We start from the raw sequence: 25,477 nt of genomic DNA on the forward strand, positions 1-25,477 counted from the left end.
TGGTTGCCCATGGGAATTAGAAACTAGGTTTGGGAAGGAATGGGACAAGCCTCGTAAAATTATTTAAGTTTTTAAACTATGTTTTATTGTGGTTAAAATGAAAATTTACTTTTAAAAGATTTGATAGCAATTTAAAAAATGCTTATAAGGGGCCAGCCTGGTGGCACAGCAGTAAAGTTCCCACATTCTGCTTCGGTAGCCCAGGGTTCGGTGACCCGAAGTCTGCCCGTTCGGATCCCGGGTGCAGACACGGCACCACTTGGCAAGCCATGCTGTGGTAGGCGTCCCATATATAAAGTAGAGGAAGACGGGCACAGATGTTAGCTCAGGGCCAGTCTTCCTCAGCAAAAAGAGGAGGATTGGCAGCAGTTAGCTCAGGACTAATCTTCCTCAAAAAAAAAAAAAAAATGCTTATAAGATCTGGTCACGTAAAAAATTAGGAAACTATATTACAATTATGTAAAAATATTGGAAGGAAATGTAAAATGGATATTAGTCAGGGCACTGGGCTTACAGAGTGTTTGCTCCCTTTTATTTTCCACACTTCCTGTCACTTCAGTCATTTAATGAAAGTGTTAAAAAATTAAACTTTCAATAAAACAGAGAATACCTAAGCCATTATTAGCAAACCTAAAAATATTTTTTAAAAACAACACTAGAAACATGTCAATGATAACTCAACCATAGGTATCCCTAGTATACTATGGTTCCCATGGGCAAACCAAAAACAAACGAGCAGCTCTATACTTGAACATCTTTATGCAGGTGAAATGGCGTTAATCTAATTATAAGGGCAGCAATGGTAATAAAAGAGAAGTGATGGACCAGAATAAAAAGGTTAAAACAAACATCTAAGGTCATCGGAAAGAAAGCTGGAAACCATTCCTGTCTCCAAGATGGAACATTATAAGAGAACTACTTGTCTATGAGCACCAGGTGTTTTAAAATTTTTATTTATTTAACAGCTTCTCCCTCTTTTTTTAACAGCTTCTCCTCCAGCCTGTGCCTATTTCCCTCTCTCCAACCGCACTATTCACATAGAAAAAACCTGTGGTCAAGGAAAACTGCTCTAATTCTCAGTATTGTGAAGTCTATTAAAATATTAACATTTGTAGATTCAGTACCTTGGTAAAAGATATTTCCCTTAATTTGTATACCAATAAAATTTCATTCTGCATATCATTGCAAAAATAGCCATGCAATAAATCTTACATTTATCAGTTGGACATTTTTGTCTTTTGGAAAGCACAGTGACATCTGTTTCTATTGGGAGAAAAAGAAATCCAACACCCACGGCAGGATAAAATTAAAATAATTTTCATATTCTCTTCGTATATTTTCACAAGACATTAATATGCTCAGAAAACACTGCAGAGGAATGCTTGGGAGACCAAGAAAAATCTTACCAGATTACTTGTCACACAAAACTGCCCTTAGTTTAGATCATCCTACAGGAACAGATTTTAAGGATTTAAAATATAATCATATGAAGAACAAGAACACATGGTTCTTAAATTAGTCATAAATGAAACTCAAATAATTCTCATCTATTGTTTTTCTTATTCCTATTCAGCATTACTCACTCCAGCATTTTAAAGTCAGTCAAATGTTTTCTGTTTCGATATGCTAAGATCAAAAGATGAACATGTTCAATTTCTGTTCAGTCGTAGTCATGGATTGGCTTAGGCAGTTAATACATACCTAATATTATTTATTTTCCATAGCTAAACTGCTCAAGGTAAAAGGATCTGTTTTCTTAAAAATTAAGCTCAAACTCACTCAACTAAGGAATAACCCCACATAAATGATTATTTTTAAAGTATTATTGATATTCAGAAAACATTTGCAATTTAAAAGCAAGCACTGACTTGCTGTATGAGTGCACTTAAATTATGATATTAAAATATGAAAGGTAGCACATTATGATAATGGATAAAAACTAGACTGTTGGTGGTGAACGTGCAGTCTATACAGAAAGTGAAATATAGTGATGTACACCTGAAATTTACACAATGTTGTAAGCCAATATGACCCCAATAAAATAATTTTTAAAACTATGAAAGGTAGTAACAAACACTATATAATTATTTACTATTTCAGAGAGCTCTGCTTAATAATACTAGGAATATAATTAACCTCTACTGTATATATGAAGGTTATTTATATTTTGGATCTCATGACATTTTGTTATTTTTCTCTAATAAGAGAGTTTCTTGAATTATTATAAAGCAAATACAAATAACTATGTTTTAGTGAGTGAACTTTTCAGTTTTGATTTTCTTAATAGGTATTAAAATCTTTAAGTATAACATTAATCCACTACATATGTGATCTTTTGTTGGATGTAGACTTTGAATAGGTAAATAACATTTGAGGAAAACACTCTGCCTAGAAACAATGGTTAAACATTTAACAGGATTGTTTCTTTTTTTTATTTTTAAAGATTGGCCCTGAGCTAACATCTGTTGCCAATCTTTTTTTTTTCTTCTTCTTCTCCCCCAAACCCCCCAGTATGTAGTTGTATATTCTAGCTGTAGATCCTTCTAGTTGCGCTACGTGGGATACTGCCTTAGCACGGCATGATGAGCAGTGCTAGGTCAGTGCCCAGGATCGGAACTGGCGAAACCCTGGGTCACTGAAGCAGAGCACGTGAACTTAACCCCTGGGCCACAGGGCCAGCCCCAGATTGTTTCTTTATTAAGACTTCTCAGAATTTATGTTCTTTAAGCAATTATTCTCCAATCCTGTCCTGCATTGACTCTTATCAAGTAAATAGCAGGTGACCTACTTTCAGAAAATCCTGGACAACATAATGTAGTAATTATCAGTACTAAAATATCCTCCTTAGAACATGATGCCCCAGGTACCTGGCAAAATTGTAAGTCTTATGTGTCTTACAATATTACTGAGTATTTTTAAACCATGTGATACGAGATAAGTTCTTAGTTGAAACACAAACTTGTGAACAAGATACATAAAATGAGTAAAAAATAAAAGGGAATACAAGATTCTTCTCTTCTGCACTGTTAATTGGATTCCTACAACTAATTCAGTGTTCGCATGTGGATTAATAAATTTATTGTCTAAAGCATACTATTAGCAAAACTCTGGTCACTAATTTGGTCCCTTATGATTCAGTTAGCGTGGCAAAGGGAACAACTGTTACACAAATGTATGCCCCGTTCACAAGTACAAATAACTTTTTCCCCTTAATCTTTTGAGAGTAAGTTGCTGACCAGATGACCCTCACTCCAGAATACTTTAGTGTGTACTTCCTACAAACAAGGACTTCTCCTATATAACTACAATATAACATGAAAATCTAGAAATTAATATATTACTTTACTCGTGTTTAATCCTCAAACTACATTCAAGTTTTGTTGATTATCTTAATAATGTTATACCCAGAACAAACAGTTCTGAACTATGCCTTGTATTTGATTGTAATGTGTCTTTAGTTTCCTTCACTTTTACACAGTTTCTCAATTTTTTCTTTATTTTCTTAACTGACATTTTGTGGATTACAGAACAGGTATTTTGTAGAATGTCTCAATTTGCATTTGTCTGATATTTCCTTGAGATTGTAAAGGTTATAGATCTTTGGCAGCAATACCATAGAATTGATGTTGCAGTCTCACTGCAGCCTGTTAGAGGCATACGATGCTGATTTGTCCCGTTATTGATGACGTTCATTCTGATCACTGGATTAAAGTGGTGTCTGCCAGTGGTGTTCCACTATAAAGTTACTCTCTCCTCTTTTGTAATTAATGTATATTTTGTGTGGAGTTACTTTGAAATTATGTAAAATCCTGTTTCTCATTAGACTCTTGATTAATATTTGTGTAGACTTATAGTTTCCTATTTTATTCAATGGGGTTATAATCTGTTACTAACATTTGATGTTCAAATTGTCCCAGAGGTAGCCAGCAGGAGTCCCTTCAAACTGGCTTAAGTTTGTGTGTAGGGGTTGCTTTTCGTGTAAACATGTCCCCATCATTGTTGGAACAATTCCTTATTTTCTCTTTAAGCTACTTTAGGGCTCATCTGTACCTTCTTTGCCCTACATCTGGGACCAATCATCTCTCTAGGGAGTCTTGATTCCTTTTAGTGGGGAATCGTATTTAGAAGTCAAAATCTGTGTATTAGGTGTACTCATTCCTATTGGAGTATGGCTACTTCCAGGTCTTCTCAGTGTACAGAACTAGGGAATATATGAGTGTATACACATAGACACACATACTTACATCTATATTTCTTCCTTCATCAATCTATACATATTGAAAACCAACGATATCATACCAAACCTCCAATTCCATTCCAACACTACAGGGTTTGTTCCAGTTTTCTCCTTTTCTGTATTTGTAAATCCCTTCTCTGACAATGAGAAACTTCATTACCTTTAATATATTTATTTGATCAATCCTCCCATGTATAACATTCTCCTATCTCCACCACGACCCTTCCCCCATGCATAGGACTTTTTCATCCTAATTTGGCTTTGACAACTCCTTCCAGACCAACGCTCTGCCCCCACCAAGCTGGCATCTCCCTCATCCAGATCAAACCCTGATACCCCATTTGCTGACCCTACCCACTGGAGATACTCTCCTCACCTTGCTCAGACTCTGACACTCCATGCTGTCCTCATCTCTGCAAAGATGCTCTTCTCATTATGTTTAGGTTCTGACCCCCTGCAGTAGTCTGTCCCCAGCAGGGACACTCTCCGTATCCTGCTCATCCTCTGATTCCCCATGCTAGGCCACCTCTTGCATGGATGCTCTCCTCACCTGGCTTGGGCACTGACACTCCATACTAAGCTGCTCCTCCTTCCTCACCTCATTCAAGTTTTGACACCCCTCTCCGGGCCACTGTTCTCCAACCTCCTATTTCTCTAGCCTGATACTCATCTTGCTGTAGCCCATCTAATGATATTAGGACGGAAGGGGAAGGGAAGGTTTCACATGAATTTAAAATAGTAGAATTAATTCATTTAATTTATGCTACAAACTCACTAGCAAATTCTAGAAATATTCATTATGCTCTATACTTACTCTCAGCATGTGACAATCTACCTTAGACAAAAAGGAAGGGTGAAAATTAAGGATGCTCAAATTAGAGGTCCACAGGCTTGGACAAAACTCCCACTGTCTGTAAGTGAGCAGGCAGGGTTGTGGACCCGAACGCTAAAATAAAACTCTTAATTTAGTAAAATCCCGCAAGGTACTCCTAAGAGGTTGTGCTTTATAATATGTAGTAGGCCACCAAACCTTTCATAGTAAAGGGGAAATGATAAAATGGAATTAATTTAGATTTTGTTACAACCTAGTTAAAGCTATAAATAGAAACTATAACTCATAACACTATAACAGTCACACAAAATAAGTTAGGGCACTGCAGACGTACTATTATATTACTTACTTTATCTACACAATCATCAAAAAATGCCAGGCTTGCATCTTTATCACTGACAAAAGAACATTCCTCAATGAAGCGAATAAACATTTGTGTTTTGGTCATCATGTTATAGAATTTTTGATGTGATCGGTCCCGGCTTCTTAAGAAAGCTGTTCAACATAAATTTATAATGTCAGAACATATAAATCATTTACAGATTCATAGAATTTTTGAGCTAGAAGGATCAACAATGTCATCTATACCCTCTATAACCCACCATTTTGCAGAAAAAGAAACTAAGACCCCTGAGAGGGGAAGTGACCTGACAAAGATAGCAATAGGAAAGGAACCTGAACTCAGATCTTTCAAATCCTCATCCAGAATTGTCTCTGTTGTCCCCTCACTACCTTGAAGATTACACATAAACTAGTAAATTTTAAAAATTGCTATTTTTTCCCCCAAATGTGTTGCACACTATGTGCACATGGCAAGCTCTCTCTCCATATATATATATATATATATATATATATATGTGGCTTTTTCAAAGCAGCAGTTATATCCCCTCTAGTATTCATTTATGTTTGTGTCTTACTTACTGAAACAGAGTAAAAGTTTATTTCCTGATTTCATGCTCCACCTTGCTCACTATGCTCAGTTACACTACACTTGGGCCTTCTTTTGGGCCCATGAACTCAAACTCTTTCCAGCCTCCGGGATTTTGCACTAACTGTTCTCTTTGCCCAAAACACTCTTCCACCTTCCCTTTGCCTGGCTGATTTCTACTCATCCTTTAGATCTTGGCTCAGATGTGAACTTCTCAGAAGGGCCTTCTGTGATCTAAAGTGTTTATTCATATTATTTTCAAATTGCTTATCTTCTTAACCATATGCTCCACGGGAGAAGTGACCATGTATCTTTTGCATACCACATTTGCCCAATGCTTAGCATTTGGAGGCACTCAATACATGCTTATTAAATGAATTTCTCTTTCAAATGTTAAACATTACAAAAGAAAGTAAATATTTATTAGGACACAAATTGCACTCCAGGTCTTCCCAACTGTTTTTACTTCATGGCACAGACAGAAAATGATATTTGTAAAGCATACTGGAGTAAAACAAATGAGGCTGCTCAAGCCTAGCAGTGACTATCCCAAGGGTTCCTCTGCATCCCCAACACTGCCTGGCTGCCCTAAAGGCTAAAAGCATCAATATCTCAACACATCTGTGACACAAAAGAGTGCTGTAGTACATGGTTAGGAACCCTGTACTTTTCTGTAGTTTCTTCTGCATATTTTGCTAATGGGATTATATCTAACGTGCCTGAGAAATAACTAGTGCTGTGGAAATGGATTATCAACAGAGTTGATATTCACATACTCCTGAAATAGGTATGCATTTTGATAAATAAGAGCTATTAACCCAAAAAGCAATTGAATCATCACAAGATTAAGCTCAATAAGACGAAAGCCATAAAACTATGCACTCACTCACCTTGCAGGGCAAAAAGAGAGGTTGCATCTGTGGCTGTCTCAGATGGGGCCTGTGTTATTGGTCTTAAGTATGATCTGTAACCTTTTAAAATAGAGGCCATGAAACACAAAAATGCCTCTTGGATTTCCAAATCTATCATGTGCAACCTCTTTCCAGAATTAAAATCATAGTCATTCATCGCTAAGTCCATTAGTCCATCTTCTCTTGGTCTCTGCTGTACTGTGAAGAAGTAACAGTATTAGTGTTTTCTCCAAACCGTCAAAAGTAGTGTTCATAATGCTATCAATATAAATTTGTTGTCTAAGTCAAGTCACCATGCTGTACACCTTAAACTTATACAGTCATTTATGTCACTTACAGCCCAATAAAACTGAAAGAAAAAAATAATTTTGTTGTGTTTTCAAAAGAGCTCAAGCTACCTCAATTCTTTGTTTACCTAACTTCATCACAGGTAAACCTTAGCAAAGCTTGTCTATTATTTTTTAGGCTCTGCTGAATATATTTCACCCAAATTAAGCATAAAATTATCCCTGTTTATCTGACTACCATCAGAAAAAATGTTCATGTTCTGAAATAACTATATATAAACTAATAAATGAAGATCATAACTACCATATCTATTTGACACAGGGTTAAATGCAGCAGTCCTTCCTTCCTCCCATTTTTTGTTTTTTTAGATATAAATGCCTACAAGAGGAACACACAGGGATTAAAATGTGAAAAACAACTCTTTCTCTTCCTGAACAATTCAATGCTAAAGCCATTAGGTAGTAAAAGAGTACATTTACAGTAGAGAAGCCTGGTAGACACCACCTTAATCAAGTGATCAAAATAACAACTTCATCAACAATGGGACAAATTGAAATTGTGCGTGATCTGACAAGGATGCCATGAAAGGAACGCAGCATCACTTCTGTGATATTCCTGCCAAATAATGCAGGACCTGTATTTATAATGAGGACACTCAGACAAACCCAATGTCATGCACCATTCTACAAAAGTAAGTACAATCTTCAAAAATGCCAAGAAAATGAAGAAAGAAACCAAGGAACTGTTTAGAGAAAAGAAGACTAAAGAGACTTGAAACTAAAAACAACACCTAATTTGGAAATGGATTCTTTTGCTATAAAGAACATTATTAAGATAACTGGTAAAAAACTGAATTTGTCTGAGGGATAAGGATGACAGTAATGCTCAAGGTTAATTTCCTGATTTTCATAGTTATATTGTAGTGATGTAGGAGAATGTACTGACTGTACATTTCATTTACAGGTGAATGGAGTGTCTATTCTCAAAGGGTAAGGCAAAAAAAGTTCGTGATTGCTTAAAAATTAAAAACTTTAAAATATGAGGAATAATTAATCATCTTAGAGAGGTTTCTTTTTTGGAGTCCTTATTGTCTAAAAAAGTAAAAGTACTAGAAAGAACATGGGCATTAGAACAGAAAGCCTAGGTTTTAATCCTAGCTTCATCCTTGTTAACTGCATGATCTCTGACAAGCTACTTTACCTCCCACAAACTTATTAACCTCATAATTGTAAAGATAAAAAAAAAGTATGTGAAAGTGCTTTGAAGCTGTGAAGTGTTATACAACCCTTAACTATCAGTATTGTTTAGAAGTCCACAGTCTTAAGCTTTAAGATTCTGCCCTTCAGCAAAGCTGGATAGGCTATTTCACTGATTTTAATAATATTTAAATGCTACTACAAATTCTGCTGGACTTCTTAGCTATTCAAAAGAAGTGCATGCACTTTTAGAAAGCAATTAACTAGGTAGCTTAAACTTCCATACATAATTTATTTGTCCTACAAGATAAAATTTTGTTCTATTTGATGTCTTTTTTTTCATGTTCCCATACTTACGAGCCACTTCTGAATTATCTACTTGTTGTAAAGTTTACTTTGTTAACACTGTCTTTGCATATCTATTTCCAACTATACTGCAGGCATCTTGAACCCTCAAGGATGTAGGCCACCTCCTGTGTTTACATGCACTGAATACATAAATGGGAACCTCAAATATTGCTATATCATTACTGACAATTTTTCATACAGTAAGTATTAAATTATGGACCCTGAATGGACTGTTGTCATAAAATACCAAGATGATCAGGTAAATGAACATTTAATTCTTATCAGTAATTCTGGATCACTGACAAGATATATTCTTATATAGGCTTTTTACTGAAATATTCCATATCCTAACCAATTTTCATTTTGATTAATTTCCTAATGCTTTTGGCAAACTTCTATTTTCAAATTATTTGAGGTAAGCACAGCATTAAGATCCACTGAAGGTGAAAAGCATGTAACCTAGCTCTCACCCTGCTGAAATCATCAACATTTTCCAGTATAATTTAAACCATCTGTCTTAGATTTTCAAAAGTAACTTTCCATTCTTTGTATGAAGAAAATATACAAGTGGAAATCCTTATTTTTTCCCTGGTATTTTAGTAATGGGAAAATTAAAGAAAACAACCACCTTAACCTCTTTTTGGATTTTATGATTCTAAAATGGTTCTATGAAAATATGATAGATGTAAAATATAAATTTTATAAATCTCTCATTAGGTTTCTAACAAATTTTGCTTTAATGTTCATTTGCCTTTGAGATTGTAAAAACTTTCACTTAGATAAAAGAAACACTAACCTTTCAAAAGTAAGGCAAAATAATTGGAATCCTTTTCTCAGATTAAATTACTTTTTTAATTAAGTTATACACTTACATTTTGCCAATTGCTGGTGCAAATTATTCAGTGTGTTCATCAGATTTTTACATGGTTTCTTTGGAAGTATCTTCCAGGCTACATTTTTCTTGTCACCAGGTCTGAGATTAAATGACAACAATAATATATTTGTTAAATGGACTCTTGGGGGGGGGGGTTATATACCTGTTACACATGAAAAAGGGAAAAAAGAAACAAATTCAACAAAAAACACATACAAAACAGTCTAGTTAACAGAAGAAAGTACTACAGGGGTAAATTGGGATGTTTAATATTTAAAAATTAATTTAGATGAGAGTAAAATCTTGTATTAAATACAGCTCAAAAATTTCTAATCATGTCAGTACTGAGTAAATTCCATTTGTACTGGAATTGTGCTAATCACTACAAAGCTTAATGTGGTGGTCATTACTCTTAAACTCCATTTAAGAGTCATTAGACACCTAAACATTGGGAAAATCCTATTCTGAGGAGATTTGTAGAAAACTGTAGAAGCATTGTAGGAGACTTTCAATGAACTTATGATCCATAAAGCTTATCAAAATACTCTGGTGTCTTTAGTTTCTTAGTTTCCTAAAATTATAAGTAAAATTTCTTTCTTTCAGAAAAAAAAAAACCCTAATATTAAATTATTTGAATGAAGTATAACATTCCAAGGTACTTTTATTACAAAAAAAGAGGCTATCTGCTTGAAAGTGAATCTTGGTTTCTACAAGGAACTCCTAAAATCTCCTTTATTATAACTATTACAACAACACAGTTGCTCTTTAAACTATATATGGGGTAGGAGAAGAAAAGAACATGGTGATAAAACACTATAAAGCTTTTGGACTTTATAGCTTTGTTGATTCCATTCTTTATTTATTAAATCTTTTTTCTATTTCAAAAGCAATGACTACTCATTTTAGAAAACTTGAAAAATATGGAGAAAAAGGAGAAGAAAAGTAAATCGCTCATGTTCTAACCATCAACAACAACACAGCACAGATGTGCAGTGGAACTTGCTAAACTTTTTTTTATGTTTCCTAAACTTCCCACAGAACAAAAAGGGCAAATATCACTTTGAAAACTAAACAAAGGAAAAAGAGTGGACGGGAAAGCTTAAGCTGACAAAGAACAACTATCTTGGAATCTATCCTATGTTTCCACAAATGAGAATAAAAATTTAGACAGGGCAGGGTCAAATTGCAGACGTCCTGCTATGAAGGTTTTATTTTACTTATAATGTGACCAGGAGCATGGAATAATGTATTACAGCAAGAACATAACGTAGAAACCCTTTTTACATTATTTTCTTGATAAAACTTTGCAATATGGCACCATGTCCAATGTGCCTCATCATTCACTGTGTGCACACCTGCCTTGCGAGACTAGATTAGGAGCAATTTAAGAGAAAGGAGTGCGCTTGGTTTGCCTTTTTATTCGCCGTGCCTAGCAAGGAAGAGTGCTCAAGACGTGTCTGTAGTAGGGGCCAGCACCAAGGTACAGTAGGTTAAGTTTGGCACTCCACTTTAGCAGCCTGGGTTTGCAGGTTCAGATTCTGGGAGTGGACCTACACCACTCATCAGCCATGCAGTGGTGGTGACCCACACATAAATAGAGGAAGACTGGCATAGGTGTTAGCTCAGCGCTAATCTTCCTCAAGTAAAAAAAAAGACTGGCAACAGATGTTAACTCAGGGCAAATCTTCCTTGGGAAAAAAAAGATTTATCTGCAGCATAAATGAATGAACAGTATCTTGGTATCATTTCATCACATCTACCTACATAATTTCCTCTTCTTGCCCTTACTACCTTTAACTTGGCTGGGTAGGAGTTTAATCCAGTACCTGAATTCAGATCTGTGATAGCCATGTGCATTTTTATTCATGATCACTTCCATTTACAAGATTACTATTACATAAATAGTTAGCCAATAATTAGTGGCAGAAGTATTAGTTTTGGAGCCAGAAAGTGATGGTTGCAAAATCCAGTTCTGGCAGATTAAGCTATGTGCCTTTTGATAAATTACTTAAAAATCTAAGCTTTGGTTTCCTTATCTGTCAGAGGGATTAATAAAAACTACCTCACAGAATACAGGGAACAATATGAAATAATTTAAGCTATGCATACAGCTTTACACCTAGCACATATCAGACATTAATTTCCCTTTCCTCAGAAACTTCTTGACATTCATAACATACTCTGTATTTTATATGTGTCTAAGACTCAGAGAGGGAAAAGGAAACCACAAATTCCATAACTCAGGATTTGTTTTTTTTTCAAATTTCAGGGCAAGACACCAAAAATTCTGGATGAAGGAAAGTAGAAAGCTGTTAGTTCACTAGTTTAGCTCTCCCATAGGTTTGGAAGGGTGATAATATGAAGAAGGAAGACTACTGATTAGTGCAAATAACTCACGTTTCTTATATTCTTTAACTCATTTGTGACCAAAAAGAAAGATAAAACAATAAGAAGAAAATTTGCATGTGTGTGTGTTTGTGTGTGAGGAAGACTGGCCTTGAGCTAATGTCTGTTGCTAATCTTCCTCTTTTTCCTTGAGGAAGACTGACCCTGACCTAACATCTGTGCCAATCTTCCTCTATTTTGTATGTGGGACGCTGCCACAGAATGGCTTGATGAGCAGTATGTATGTCTGTGCCTGGGATCCAAACCCATGAACTCCAGGCTGAAGTGGAGTGCACAAACTTAACCACTACACACCAGGCCAGCCCCAAGAAAAAAATTCTTATAACAAATTGAGGGAAAGCATAAAAAGAGGGAAAATGCAACTTATTACCATAATAAATACAGTATTTACTCATTTACCACCCTTAATTTCAATTTTTAATAACACTATGTCATGTAATATTAACAACTGGCAAAGAAAAGAGATACTACTTTAATATTTAAAGAATTAAATATTCTTGGTAAAGAATCTTTGACTCTACTGCTTTCTGACTGCATGCATGCTTTATAATAGAAAACTATTTTTTTTACTAAACTTTTCTAATGGTTTAGGCAATTGAGGTTTTGACATATGTCAATAGCAGAATTAACACAAAATTTCAGAATGAAATCAAAAGGCTTTAATATGAAACAGGCTTATTAAAAAAATGGAGAAAAATCTATTTCACATATGCATATTTAAGTTGTAAAAGGTATTCTAGCTTCTGGACTTTATTGATAGACTAACATTTATTTTAAGTATGTCCTGTGGAGGTAATGTGGTCACTGCATCAATTTCCTCTTCCATGAATAGCTTAAGTATGATTAAACTGAAAATACAGGATACAAGAGAAACATTGAATTATAAAAAAAGCTATAAAACATACAGCTCCAGTAGCTACAACTTAGATATTATTCCAATATAGAGGGAAATTTATAAAATCCTTACACTCCTTGAGTATAAAAGTGATAAAATTATGTGTTATTTAAAACATTATGTTAATTTTGCTATGAAGTATTATTATTCTAGTAGTATTACAGAAGACTAGAAATGAGATTGAAATATTAATCAAGGAATAGTATTTCAATTCAATTCATGATTTCACCCTTACTCATCGGACTAAAGGGAAATAAACCTTTTCTATTTCTAACCTCAATTTCCCTTCTGCTAAATTTCTAAGTAAGCATAAGATTAGAATGTTTCTCTAATATTTAAAGATCTGAGGATTAAAGGTATATTTTCCTTCCAATAAAATTTTCTCTGATATCCTAAATCTATCCCATTGAAGTATAGTAAGAGCTCATTCAAAGATGGTAATAACCTCAAATATAAAAACAATATAGATCAAAAGAATTCTAATTAGCACTTATAAAATATACAATTACCTAAATATACTATTAAGTTGTAAATTATTGGGTGTAGAATCACTAAAAGGTACTTACTGAGAAATGGTATTGGTATCCAGGTCAACACAACTAACATCTGGTGGAGGGTCATAGAGATCAAAGTATCTTGAATCAATTCCTACTATGAATGGACATGGTGCACTCAAGACATCTGCTAAAGCCAGCGGGCACAGAGGAACATACGGGCATGGCCAGTGAAAAGGGAAAATCATCTTGAATAAACAAAAGATGGGAGAATATTTACCTGTTTGACATTGAAGCATAATTTATCAGCACATGTAAAAAATTGTCTTTTAAATATTTATACCTAATGCCTAACACTTGATAATGAATTAAATAATTATTACTAGTGTTAATGGTCGGAAAATTAAAATTGTTTTCATACCATAAAAATTCATTACTCTTTGAATTTTAGTTAAGCATTACAATAGCTTTAAACTATATGAATAAATGAAGTTTAAAATGAAATTGACTGCCAATAAGAAACTGTGATACTCACAGACACTAATGCTTCTGTCACACTAGTAAGCACGGAAGGCCGTAAGGAATGGATGAGAATCTTATGTTCTGTTACTGCAAACACCAGTAGTGTCACAGCATTTTCAGGGCCTAAATTCTGAAGCAGTGTTGAAAACTTGCCACCACTGTCAAACCAAACAAAAAATATGTAACAAAAAAAATAAATATCCAAACACCTAATTATCCAAAAGAATGGAAAAAAGTTCATGATTAGGGTAGGATTTGTATTAGATGTTCAAATTTAGATGTGATAGAAATATACTACGAAAACCATGAAGTTTTATGAGGTTTCAAAATCATTTGATTCTTCTGTATTGTATTCAATATGCAAATGAAAAGTCATCTGCTTCATTTTATATAAAAAGATATGCCATGTAGATAATGTTCAAATAAAGAATTCAATTTACAAGAAGGATGCTCTGGTTGAAAGCAAATCCTTTAATGGAAGTTTTTTTTAACCTAACTCATCTTCCACTGTAATTATCAGAAAAATTACATGACTTACAGGTCCACCTCCTTTAGGGTAAATACATATCTTTAAATGTTGATTTACAAATAGATAGATTATCTTTACTACTGTAATGATAAGAGTAAGATGAAATCAAGAGCTAACAAGTGATGATATACATATACAAAGCAAATTAATAACCAAAACTTAGATATTCTGTATGGTAACAAAATACTGTGTTAACAATGTAAATAATTCACTAAGCCAACCAGTATGTTGTCTATATAAGGCTAAACAATTGGCTTCACTGAATTAACTTTTTTAAAGTAAAGCAAAACTATCAACAAAAGTCTCTCAGAAAAATGAAAACATATGTCCACAAAAAACTTGTGCATGGTCACAGCAGCATTATTCATAGTAGCCAAAAACTAGAAACAACCCAAATGTCCATCAACTGATGAATGGATAAATAAAATGTGGTATCTCCATATACTGGAATATTTGTTGGAAACAAAAAGGAAAGAAATAGTGATACACACGACAACATGGATGAACCTTGGAAACATTATGCTAAGCAAAAGAAGCCAAAGACAAAGGCCACATATTACACGATTCTGTTTCTATGAAATGTTCAGAATAGACAAATCTGTAGAGACAGAAAGTAGATTAGTGGTTGCCGAGGGCTGAGGAGGTGTATGTGTATGTTTGGAGAGGGATGAGAGGAATGAGGGAAGAGTAACTGCTAAAGGGTACAGGGTTTCTTTTTCGAGAAACGAAAATGTTCTAAAATTGATTATTATGATACCTGGAGACTCTGTGAACATAAGAGTGAATTGTACAATTTAATTGGGTGAATTGTATCATATGTGAATTATTTATCAATAAAATTGTTAACAAAAAATTTTTTTAAAAAGGCCTTTTGAGTAACTTAGAACTATTTTTACATAGCTCAGTCCGTATTTCTAGTTTATCTTCAGCTCAAACCAAAGGTTAATAAAACACTGGTCACTGTAGGCTGAGACCTAGTGATGAAATAATCTGCAATTCTTACAAAATTAATGTCAAAGATGGCAGCTGTCTCCCTTAGGTATGTGCTACAAAATAATTATACTGTAATTATTTCTCTGCTAGAAATATCACACAGCTAATTAAGTCACAAGAAATAATACTTTAGAAAAAACTTATTTCATAATTTCTCTGAACTTTTAAGGTGATGAAATATATTGTTCTATTCCATAGTTTAATATTATAAGTATCTATTTGGCGGTTAGAGTTAAAATTAACTGCATTTGAACGTTCTTCAGAGGATATTTAGAGCTAAAAATAATTCTTTTCACAGTCTACAGACATATATACCTATTTATGTAATAGTAAGTACTTGATGATAATAAATGGATACACAAAACACCAGACTCTATTGTAAAAGTTTTTCTTTTTTCTTTCTTTAAGAACTTTAATTTAAATATTAAGTAAAGGGAATTTAAGTAAGAAGCAGTTAAAGGAGAAATATTTCCATCAACACTTGAAATTTTACCTAGGAAAGAGAGAAAATATTTGAATGTTACTTTAGCTCACACTAGATTTGGAGAAACATGAATAGAAAGGAAGTTTTACTTGCCTTAGTGGAAGAGGTGAAGAAACAGGCTGACTGAGAATCAGATTATCATGTGGTGATAACTGAAAAAAGATTTAAAATAAAGTATTTTAAATATGAAGATGAACTTTAAAATACCTTCTTTTTTTTTTTCTTTTTTTGCTGAGGAGGATTAGCTCTGAGCTAACATCTCTTGCCAATCTTCCTCTTTTTGCTAAGGAAGATTTGCCCTGAGCTAACATCTCTTGCCAATCCTCCTCTTTTTGTACGTGAGCTGCCACGACAGCATGGCTACTGATGAGTGGTGCAGGTCTGCGCCCAGGAACCAAATCTGGGCCACCAAAGTGGAATGTGCCAAACTTAAATACTAGGCCACCGGGGCTGGCCCAAACAAAACACCACTTTTTGGTAAAAACATAGACTAATGATGATGCCCATGAAGTTTCAATATACCCATTCACCAGTATAGGAACTGTTTATATCACTTATTAAGATCCTGAAAAATACGTTCTGATCACTGACCTCTTCTGAATACTCTCTCTTCTTACTCTGAATCCTCTCTCTTTTTTTCTGTTCCTCAATGGTCCCCTGATGTCATTTAACAAATTTGTGCTTAAAGACTAAGTTATTCATTTAATACCATAAAACCAGGGTTAGCAAACCTATGGCCTTCAGGACAAATGCACAGGTCACCTATTTTTATAAATAAAGTTTTACTGGAACACAGGCATGCTCCTCTGTTTCCGTATTATCTATAGCTGCTTTTGTGCAATAAGAGCAGAGCTGAATAATTTCAACAGAGATGATAGTTTCGACTATCTAAATAAATCTAAAGTATTTACTGTTCGGTCCTCAACAGAAAAAAATTTGTCGACTTTGGCTATAAAACAAATCTTTTACATATATTCAAATTGAGTGTGCTACATATATTCTGACACTAAATACCAAGAAGTAAGATAGGGATGTTATGTGAATATGTAGGCTGATTGAAAAGTTTATCAAAATGATACTTTTCTAGACATTTTAACTGTATCAATATAATAATGTAACTATTCTTATCTACATTTTCAAATTTATGCACATTTCCACAAATTTGTAAATATCTATTTACAAAATGATTTCTAATTTTGAATGATACACTATTAAGGGATGTGATAAATACAGTAAAGCATATATAGTGATAATACATGAGAATATTTTCTTTATATAAATCACTTTATAAATGATGATTAAATAAGCAGACAACTTACACATGAAGAGAACAAACAAAAAAGAAACGTAAACAAGAAGACACATACAGTCAACTGGGCAAAGAGACGGGGAAAATAATTTATGTTCATTTTAAACTTCCCCCTGTCACAAAGACATGAGCACTCCTTCCTGCAATATATGAGAACACACAACTTTTCCTTATATTTATTCTAATACACTTAACTTAGGGAAGAAACGCCAAAGGCACAGACAAACCTTCAAACACCGAGAACAAATTTAGTGAAAGAAGTCCCTATTTGTATGTTCAAAATGTCTACTGCTGTCTATTTGTTAACTCTTCAACCCTTTATCTAAGGGGAAACATTAGATGTCTGCTGGGAGGCAATTAATAAAACAATAACAGCTCAAACTCCAACATGAAATGGCATCTAGTTCTCTTTTTTCCTCCACTTAAAACAGTTATTCTTACGTTACACTTTGACGGAGCCAATAATCATTCAACAGGGCACTTATATCAGGAAAATCTTACCTGAACTAAAATCCGTGGCCTCTGAGGAGATGGAAAAGGAACTTTATGCATAAAATGAGAAATATGCCTTAAAAACAAACAAACAAAAACCCAATTGATTCCAAAGTGAATATCATATGCTATAAAGGTCCACATGTCACAAGTCCAAATTGAGTCAAAAGTTTTGTGTACCTATAATTTCGAAATCTCTGCTGCTACGAAAACAAATGAACAAACAACAACCAAAAACCCTTTGTCTCATTAAAGTTGCTTCTACCTAAATCCAATCACTTTTCATAACAATAGTTGCTCACAATCAACAATGTTTATATTTTTACTGTCTCAAAAGCCATTCTAACTTTTACCTCTCCCTAAGTAGATAATCTACAACATATCAGAGATGTGGACATTACCAAAGAGGCTAACTCTTATATTTGCAATATATTTTTTAGTCAATTGCTCATATTTTAAAAGTGAAACAACCAGAGTACTCCAGAAAAATTAACCATTTCTAAAAGATGAACAATATACTTTCTATTAACAATAGGTTATAGGTTAAAAATTCTATTATTGATTTTATGGGTTTTTTCCCAGAAGAAAATGAACAAAAAGCTAGATTGATGAGTTCTTTGAACACTACGGAAAAGAAAAAGGCAATAGTGAAAATCCTTTTTTTAAGGAGTAAGTTATTTTATTACTGCATTACTTTTAAATGTTATTTCAAAATCATGTTGGTTTCACAATTGAGTTAATTTCAACTAGACAGAGAACAGAAGAGAAATTTTTTTATTTTACAAACATGTTTTGACTGCTTCCTATGTATAAGAAAAACACTGCCAGACATGATGGGAATTATAAAAAAGGCATATACTCCCAGTTTCTACTATTGAGGTACTCACAATCTAAGAAAAAAAGATAAGGGGAATGAGTTCCAGAGGACACACATCCGCTTGAATTATCTGAAGTAGTCAGAACAGCAGAAAACAAAGTGTTTGTTCCACAAACACCTAAAGAGCCCCAAGACTCATTCAGGGAGGATTTGCAACGTCAAAACTATTTTCTTTTTTGAGGAAGATTAGCCCTGAGCTAACATCTGCTGCCAATCCTCCTCTTTTTGCTGAGGAAGTCTGACCCTGAGCTAACATCCATGCCCATCTTCCTCTACTTTATATGTAGGATGCCTACCTATGCATGGCTTGCCAAGCAGTGCCATGTCCAGACCCGGGATCCCAACTGGCGAACCTGGGGCCGCCAGAGTGGAACATGCACACTCACCTGCTGCACCACCGGGTCAGCCCCTAAAAGTATTTTTATAATAATACTAAGACACCATTTGCCTTTTTCACTGTGTTGATATTTGCACTGATGGTACAAAAACATTGTGGATAAAACTGTTGGCACCTTATTATGAATCAAGGTAGTGGCACCAAACTGTATTAGTAATTGTATTTAGTTTCACTTACGAATGTCTTTGATGAAGCAGTAAACATTATTAATTTTATTAAATTCTGATCCTGCAACGTACACTTTTTAAAATACCCTACGTGACAACAGGGGAAGTACGCATAAAGCACTTCTGCTGCATAAAAAGTAAGATGGTTGTCTCAAGGAAAAGCAGCTGGGATTTTTTTCCCCCCTATAGAATACCATTTTTCCTTGAAAGAACAATTGACAAATTAAGGTTATCCAATGTTGGATATTCAGCAGATATTTTCCATATAAAAATGAATGAAGTGAGCCTACTGCTTCAAGAAAAATAACTCACAGTACTTGTCGCCAATAATTAAATTCAAACTTTCAAGCAAAAATTAGAATTTCGCCACCATGAACTGGACAATTTCTCAATACTCGGAAATCTCTCTGATGAGACAGGGATGATATTAACAAATGTGATTTTTTAATATTGATAATTAAAAGTATCTTTGTTAACTCAGTGAACCAGTATTTTATAAATGACCAATATACAATGCCACAAAGTCATGCAGGTGCAAAAGTTCCACTCAAAGAGTGAGACAGACCAATAGAATTTAATGTAACAGAGAAAGAAAGTTCATTGCTAAAGTTTTAGATTCCACATTGCAAATAACCTGTAATAAACTCCACTTGCCAAGTTTTGGTGCAGTGTCAAAAAAGAAAATCCACAATTTTCAGAAAAAGCTATTCAAATGCCCTCCCTTTTCCACCTACACATTTGTGTGAGGCCAGGTCTTTTTCATATACCACAACCCAAACAACATACTGCAACATACTGAATGCAGAAGCATATATGAGAACCTTGCTGTGTTCAATTAAGCCAGACATCAGAAATTTACAAAAATGTAAAACAACATCGATCTTCTCACTTTTTTTTGTTTCAGAAAAGTTACTTTTTAAAAAAATACATTTATGTTAACATGTAATGGTTTTTTGGTTTTTTTTAAACAAATTAATACTTTTAAAGTTCTCAGTTTTAATTTCTATTATAGTAAATTTTGACAGATACAATACATAAAGAAAAGCTTTTCGGGGTCCTCATTTTTTTTAAGAGTATAAAGGGGTCGTGAGACCAAAAAACTTAAGAATTGCTGCATTAGAATACTGAGATGAGAGTAGAAAAGTAGAAGGAAAAATTAAAGAGTAATATTGTACACTGAATGTTCCTATGATAATTCTATCACTTTCTAACTGTCGTTAAAGTCAGAGAATTCTGCCCAAGAACACAAAAGAGCTAAAGTGATAAATGGTATAAAATAAACAACAGTCAAATAGACAATGGAGATATTTAGATCTCATTTGCATCAGAACTTACTGCATGAAACTATTATTCAGTTTTAGTGATCTGAGAGCAAATCATTAAAATTTTTTTAAAAAAGAATAAATTTATCTAATTTTTCCTTTAAATTCATGATATCTAAAAATACTAATGAATTTTTTTGGGGGGTGTGTGTGTGTGTGTGTGTATAAGGAAGACTGGCCTTAAGCTAACATCTGTCGCCAATCTTCCTCTTTTTGCTTGAGGAAGATTGTTGCTGAGCCAACATCCACGCTCATCCTCCTCTACTTTATGTGGGATGCCAGCACAGCGTGGCTTGACAAGTGGTGCTAGGTCCATGCCCAGGATCAAAACCTGCGAACCCCGGGCCGCCAAAGTGGAGCATGGCAAACTTAACCAGTATGCCACTGGGCTAGCCTCCAGTAAGAAATATTTTTAAAGGTCCATAATAAACCCAAATTATATGTAAAATAAGAATTACAAAGACAGTAAAAAAATTTCTAATTAGGATCTCCAAACTTCACAAGAACATCAAAAAATGAAACATTTATTTCATTTTGTTAGAGATAAAATGATTTAAAATAATATGATTGTAAAAACATAATAGAGAAATATTACCTGATTGAAACAACCAAACTCTTTTTTTCAAATAACTCTTGAGAAATCTAGTCTCCACACAAAATTTATTCAATTACCAGTACAAATATACCACATTTAATAGAAAGATGTGCCAAATTTTGAACCAAGAAGGTTTCTAACTTACTTCTCAATTGGAAGGACATGAGGTCCAGAGATGGAGTAACGATACAAAAAGGTCAGAAACTTCCTGAATGCATCAAAAAAAGGCCAGTGAGAAAGAAGACAGATGCATTTATTAGTGTGAATTGTTTTGGAACTATCAGACTTCCCATCTGCCGATGAAGCTAAACCCAAAAGAAGTCTCTGTTTTTCTGTGAGATTCTCCTCAGAGTATGGTTCATAAAACTGAATAGCAGCACCATAGACCTGGAAAACAAGTAATGTATTTAATAAATTCACTTTATATCATTTATTCAAATCACATCAGTACTTAAATATTTAATGGTGAGCCATTACAAGCCAGGCCTTTAAGAGCCATTCTATACCTATGAGCCAGGCAAGGTGCCAGGTACCAGGAACATAGTGGTAAACAGATATCACTCTTGCTTTCTTGAAGTACATTAAAAAAAACTACACAGTGCTACTCTTACATCTCTTTTTATGGAAAAAAAGTGTTTTAATTAAATTGCATTTGTTTTTGTAAAGAGTGAAAGTAATTGGTCAATATTCTCGAGAAGAAAATAATTGAAAATAATTAGTAGACAGAGGGACAAAATTTTAGATAAAGTACTAATTCTGGCTTTAGGCAATTTACTGAGTTTCTCTGGACCTCAATTTCCCAACCTATAAAATGAAGATGCTAGACTAGATGATTTCCAAGGTCCTTGCTAAGTATAATAGTCCATGATTCTAAATAGCATTGAATATTTAACAATGTCTTTTGTATTACTTTCAAAGCTTCTGTATCATAGAAAATGGAGCAGTGAAGGATCATCATTTGATGAAAAAAATCTTTCACCATATTCACAGAAAAACCATTTGAGTATATGGGACAGAATGAAAATTCTTGTTTCCTATGTCTCTGGATACAGTTATTTTAACCAAGTGGAAGAGGTATGTATAATAGATTCAATTTAACCAGTTTTTTTTTTCTACTGTTCCTTGCATTATATGAAACTTAAGATATGAAATGTACAAGAAATTTTCAGATATCATTTGTTAAAACACATAGTACCTTTTCAGCTGAGGCTCCAGTTAACACAAATGTAGAAAATACAGGGAGAGGGTATTTGCTATTTGGTGGCCAAGACTCAATAGTTGCACCCATTGGTAAACAAAATAGGGGAACAGATTCTGGGAGTGAGAATGACTCATAATCTTCTTGAGGATATCTACAAATTAGACCTATAAAAACAACAACAAATATTAGGTCATCATCTTTTGAATTTAGGTGCTCATAATCTGAATGATGCTAAAATGCTTTATTATTTAAAAACATTAGGAAGATCAAAACATTACACATGTGTTCATCAAATAACTCTGCTTCAGTAGGATTCATATAGATTTTAATCCTCAAATATTATAACAACTCATATTAACTGCTTAATTTTATCAAGCTTCATCCACAAAGGCTAAGTAAGGGAAACAAGAAAAGATTATTCTAAAGAAACATGCACAAAAACATGCACACTGGGGCCGGCCTGGTGGCGCAGCAGTTAAGTACACACGTTCCGATTCTCGGCGGCCCAGGGTTCGCCGGTCTGGATCCCAGGTGCAGACGTGGCACCGCTTGGCAAAAGCCATGTTGTGGTAGGCATCCCACATACAAAGTAGAGGAAGATGGGCATGGATGTTAGCTCAGGGCCAGTCTTCCTCAGCAAAAAGAGGAGGACTGGCAGCAGATGTTAGCTCAGGGCTAATCCTCCTCAAAAAACCCCCAAAAAACATGTGCACTCCTAAAATTCAGTTTGTGGTCATGCTACCTTAAAGCATGTGAATATGCTATTTCTTGAAATTTTCAATATGGTTAACCGTACATAACCACTTCATCAGCTCTCAGTAACTTTCCCTCAGGGGTTTTTTAAATATTAAAAAAGATATCCTATAGGAGTGTATATGTAGCTTCTAGCACAAATACAAAAAGAATACTCATAAAAAGATGAGTTGCATATTTACAATGTCTTCAGACTAGTATCAACTCAAACCTAGCTTCTGAATAATCCCAGATTATATGAAGATAGAGTTTCAAGGGGCTTATGCTTTTTTGTTAAATAGACTAGTCTAGAAAGTGGTCCAGGCATCTTTTACTGAACACATCCTCCAAGCAGAGTCTTGTAGTGGATTTTGTGGGACTAGAAATAGAAAATAGGTTCCGTGACCTTGAACTCTTAAAGTCAAGTGGAAACCATCACTAGACATGACCTTAAAGACAAATGATAAACTAGGAGTATGAGTGGTTGGTCTGCCACTATTATCTGTGTGACTTTGGACAAACCACATACCTATAGGACTATGGTTTTCTCATCTATAAAGTGAGATAAACTAGATACACTAAGGTCCAAGGCAGTGCTAAAATTCTCTAATTATATGCTAGCCAGCCAGTACGTCCCATGAGGATCTAGTTAACTGTCCACTACTCTCTCAGGTCACGAGGTAACAGTGTAGCCTTTAAGTAAGTACAGAAATAGTGATGAATTGTAGATCCTAGAAAATCAAAGGCAGAAGAAAAAGGTCAGAGTCTAGGTCACTAATTTTAAAAATAAATGTTTTAAGAGGCTGAATCTGCTCTCTTGTATATAAGACCAGTATGTTTGATATTTTGATGTTTCCGGCAATTGAAAATTTCAACTATGCATTATAAAATCACAAATTAGTTTACAATATTTCAGATTATGAAACATAATTACATATGAACTACAGATCTGATTAAATATAAATATTAAAGAAACAATTTAAAAGAAAAATATTCTTTCCACATTTTCTACTGATTTAAAAACTTATTAGTTATTTATTTAAACCTAATGTTTTAAAAAACCCTGCCTTCTTTCAAAATTAATCTTCCATTAAGTATCCAATAAATGTATGGATGAAGACAAAACAGAATCAAAAGACATGGGTTTTAGTCCCAGTCCTGACACTAACATATGGTAAGATGTTTTTTTTTCTTTACTCTTATTGGCCCCCACAATACATTTCTATATGAAGAATTACATGAAAAATTATACTTACCAGCTTTATAAGATATAGTGTTAGTCTTTGCCACCGATTTTTTATAACATAAGTACACTGCTGGTCCCCACTGAATTAAAAAAAAGGAAATACTTAATTTTAAAAGGTAGTAATTTAATAAAATGGAAGCTCTTTGATCTCTCCAGTATATATTATCTAAGATGTAGTAACAGATTTCTCTCTGTTAGCTACTTTCAGCTGGTTATTTTGTCATCATTTTCTTAGAGTTATTGACCATTTTTCTTTCAGAAGTAAAATTTAACATTCTTTTCCCTTACAACAGCAATAACATGAGGAAAACTTGACCCTTTAAGGCAAACTAAGCCACAACAATTTAGATTTTATTCTAAGTCCAACCTTTGGGCAAAAATGATAAACTAAGAAATATCTACTCATGTGCATACCTTCCTTTTGATTCCACAACCCCTTTCAGATATTGCCAGATTTTTTCTGCAACTCTTCATACCAAAACTTAAGAGTTGTAATTTGCCATATCCATTTCCTTATCTCCCATTTTCTCCTGAATCCATTCCAAATCAGGTTGTATCCCACCATTCCCTTAAAGAACACTGTAACAACTTTTATGATGCCAAATCTAACAGCTGATTCCTACTCTTCATCTTATTAAATCTCTCAGCAGATTTTGACACCACTAATGACTCCCTTCCTGAAACATTTTCTTTTCTCAGCTTTTGAGGTACCACACTCTCCTGGTCCCTCCTCACCAAATGTCCAGCCACTACTCAGTCTCCTTTGTGTCATCCTCTCTCTTTTCTTGATCACTAAATGTGATATCTTCTTTACTTTCTCTTAGTGATCTCATATATTCAGTCCCACGGTTCTAAATAACAGCTACTCTCAAAGGAGTCTCAACTTCTAGTGCCAGCTTCAACTGAGATGGGGAAGATTGTGGGTAAAGGAGATTTTGGGGTGAAGAAAAGGAGTTCAGTTTTAGACATATTAAGTTTGTTGGTTTTTTGTTTGTTTTTGGTGAAGACGATCAGCCCTGAGCTAACATCTGTTGCCAATCCTCCTCTTTTTGCTTGAGGAAGATTGTCCCTGAGCTAACATCTGTGCCAATTTTCCTCTATTTTGCATGTGGGATGTCACCACAGCTTGGTTTGATGAGCAGTGTGTAGGTCCATGCCCGGGATCCGAACTTGTGAACCCTGGGCTGCTGAAGCAGAGCATG

At 34.3% G+C, this 25,477-nt stretch overlaps 1 protein-coding gene across 8 annotated transcripts in view; it reads right to left on the minus strand.

The window, feature by feature from the left end:
* DENND4A (DENN domain containing 4A) overlaps nucleotides 1-25,477 on the minus strand; it is a 109,600-nt gene that overhangs the window by 38,482 nt on the left and 45,641 nt on the right. For all 8 annotated transcript variants that reach the window (XM_046653079.1, XM_046653076.1, XM_046653078.1 and 5 more), the window contains 10 exons: nucleotides 24,286-24,355; nucleotides 22,292-22,461; nucleotides 21,242-21,483; nucleotides 17,748-17,814; nucleotides 16,031-16,089; nucleotides 13,945-14,089; nucleotides 13,482-13,657; nucleotides 9,613-9,713; nucleotides 6,888-7,106; nucleotides 5,419-5,564 (listed from right to left, as the gene is read on the minus strand). In XM_046653079.1, coding sequence (XP_046509035.1) covers nucleotides 5,419-5,564; nucleotides 6,888-7,106; nucleotides 9,613-9,713; nucleotides 13,482-13,657; nucleotides 13,945-14,089; nucleotides 16,031-16,089; nucleotides 17,748-17,814; nucleotides 21,242-21,483; nucleotides 22,292-22,461; nucleotides 24,286-24,355 — 1,395 coding nt within the window. The remainder of the gene's footprint in view (nucleotides 1-5,418; nucleotides 5,565-6,887; nucleotides 7,107-9,612; nucleotides 9,714-13,481; nucleotides 13,658-13,944; nucleotides 14,090-16,030; nucleotides 16,090-17,747; nucleotides 17,815-21,241; nucleotides 21,484-22,291; nucleotides 22,462-24,285; nucleotides 24,356-25,477) is intronic.

The sequence above is a fragment of the Equus quagga genome, chromosome 2 (assembly GCF_021613505.1).
Source record: "Equus quagga isolate Etosha38 chromosome 2, UCLA_HA_Equagga_1.0, whole genome shotgun sequence".
Lineage (NCBI taxonomy): Eukaryota > Metazoa > Chordata > Mammalia > Perissodactyla > Equidae > Equus > Equus quagga.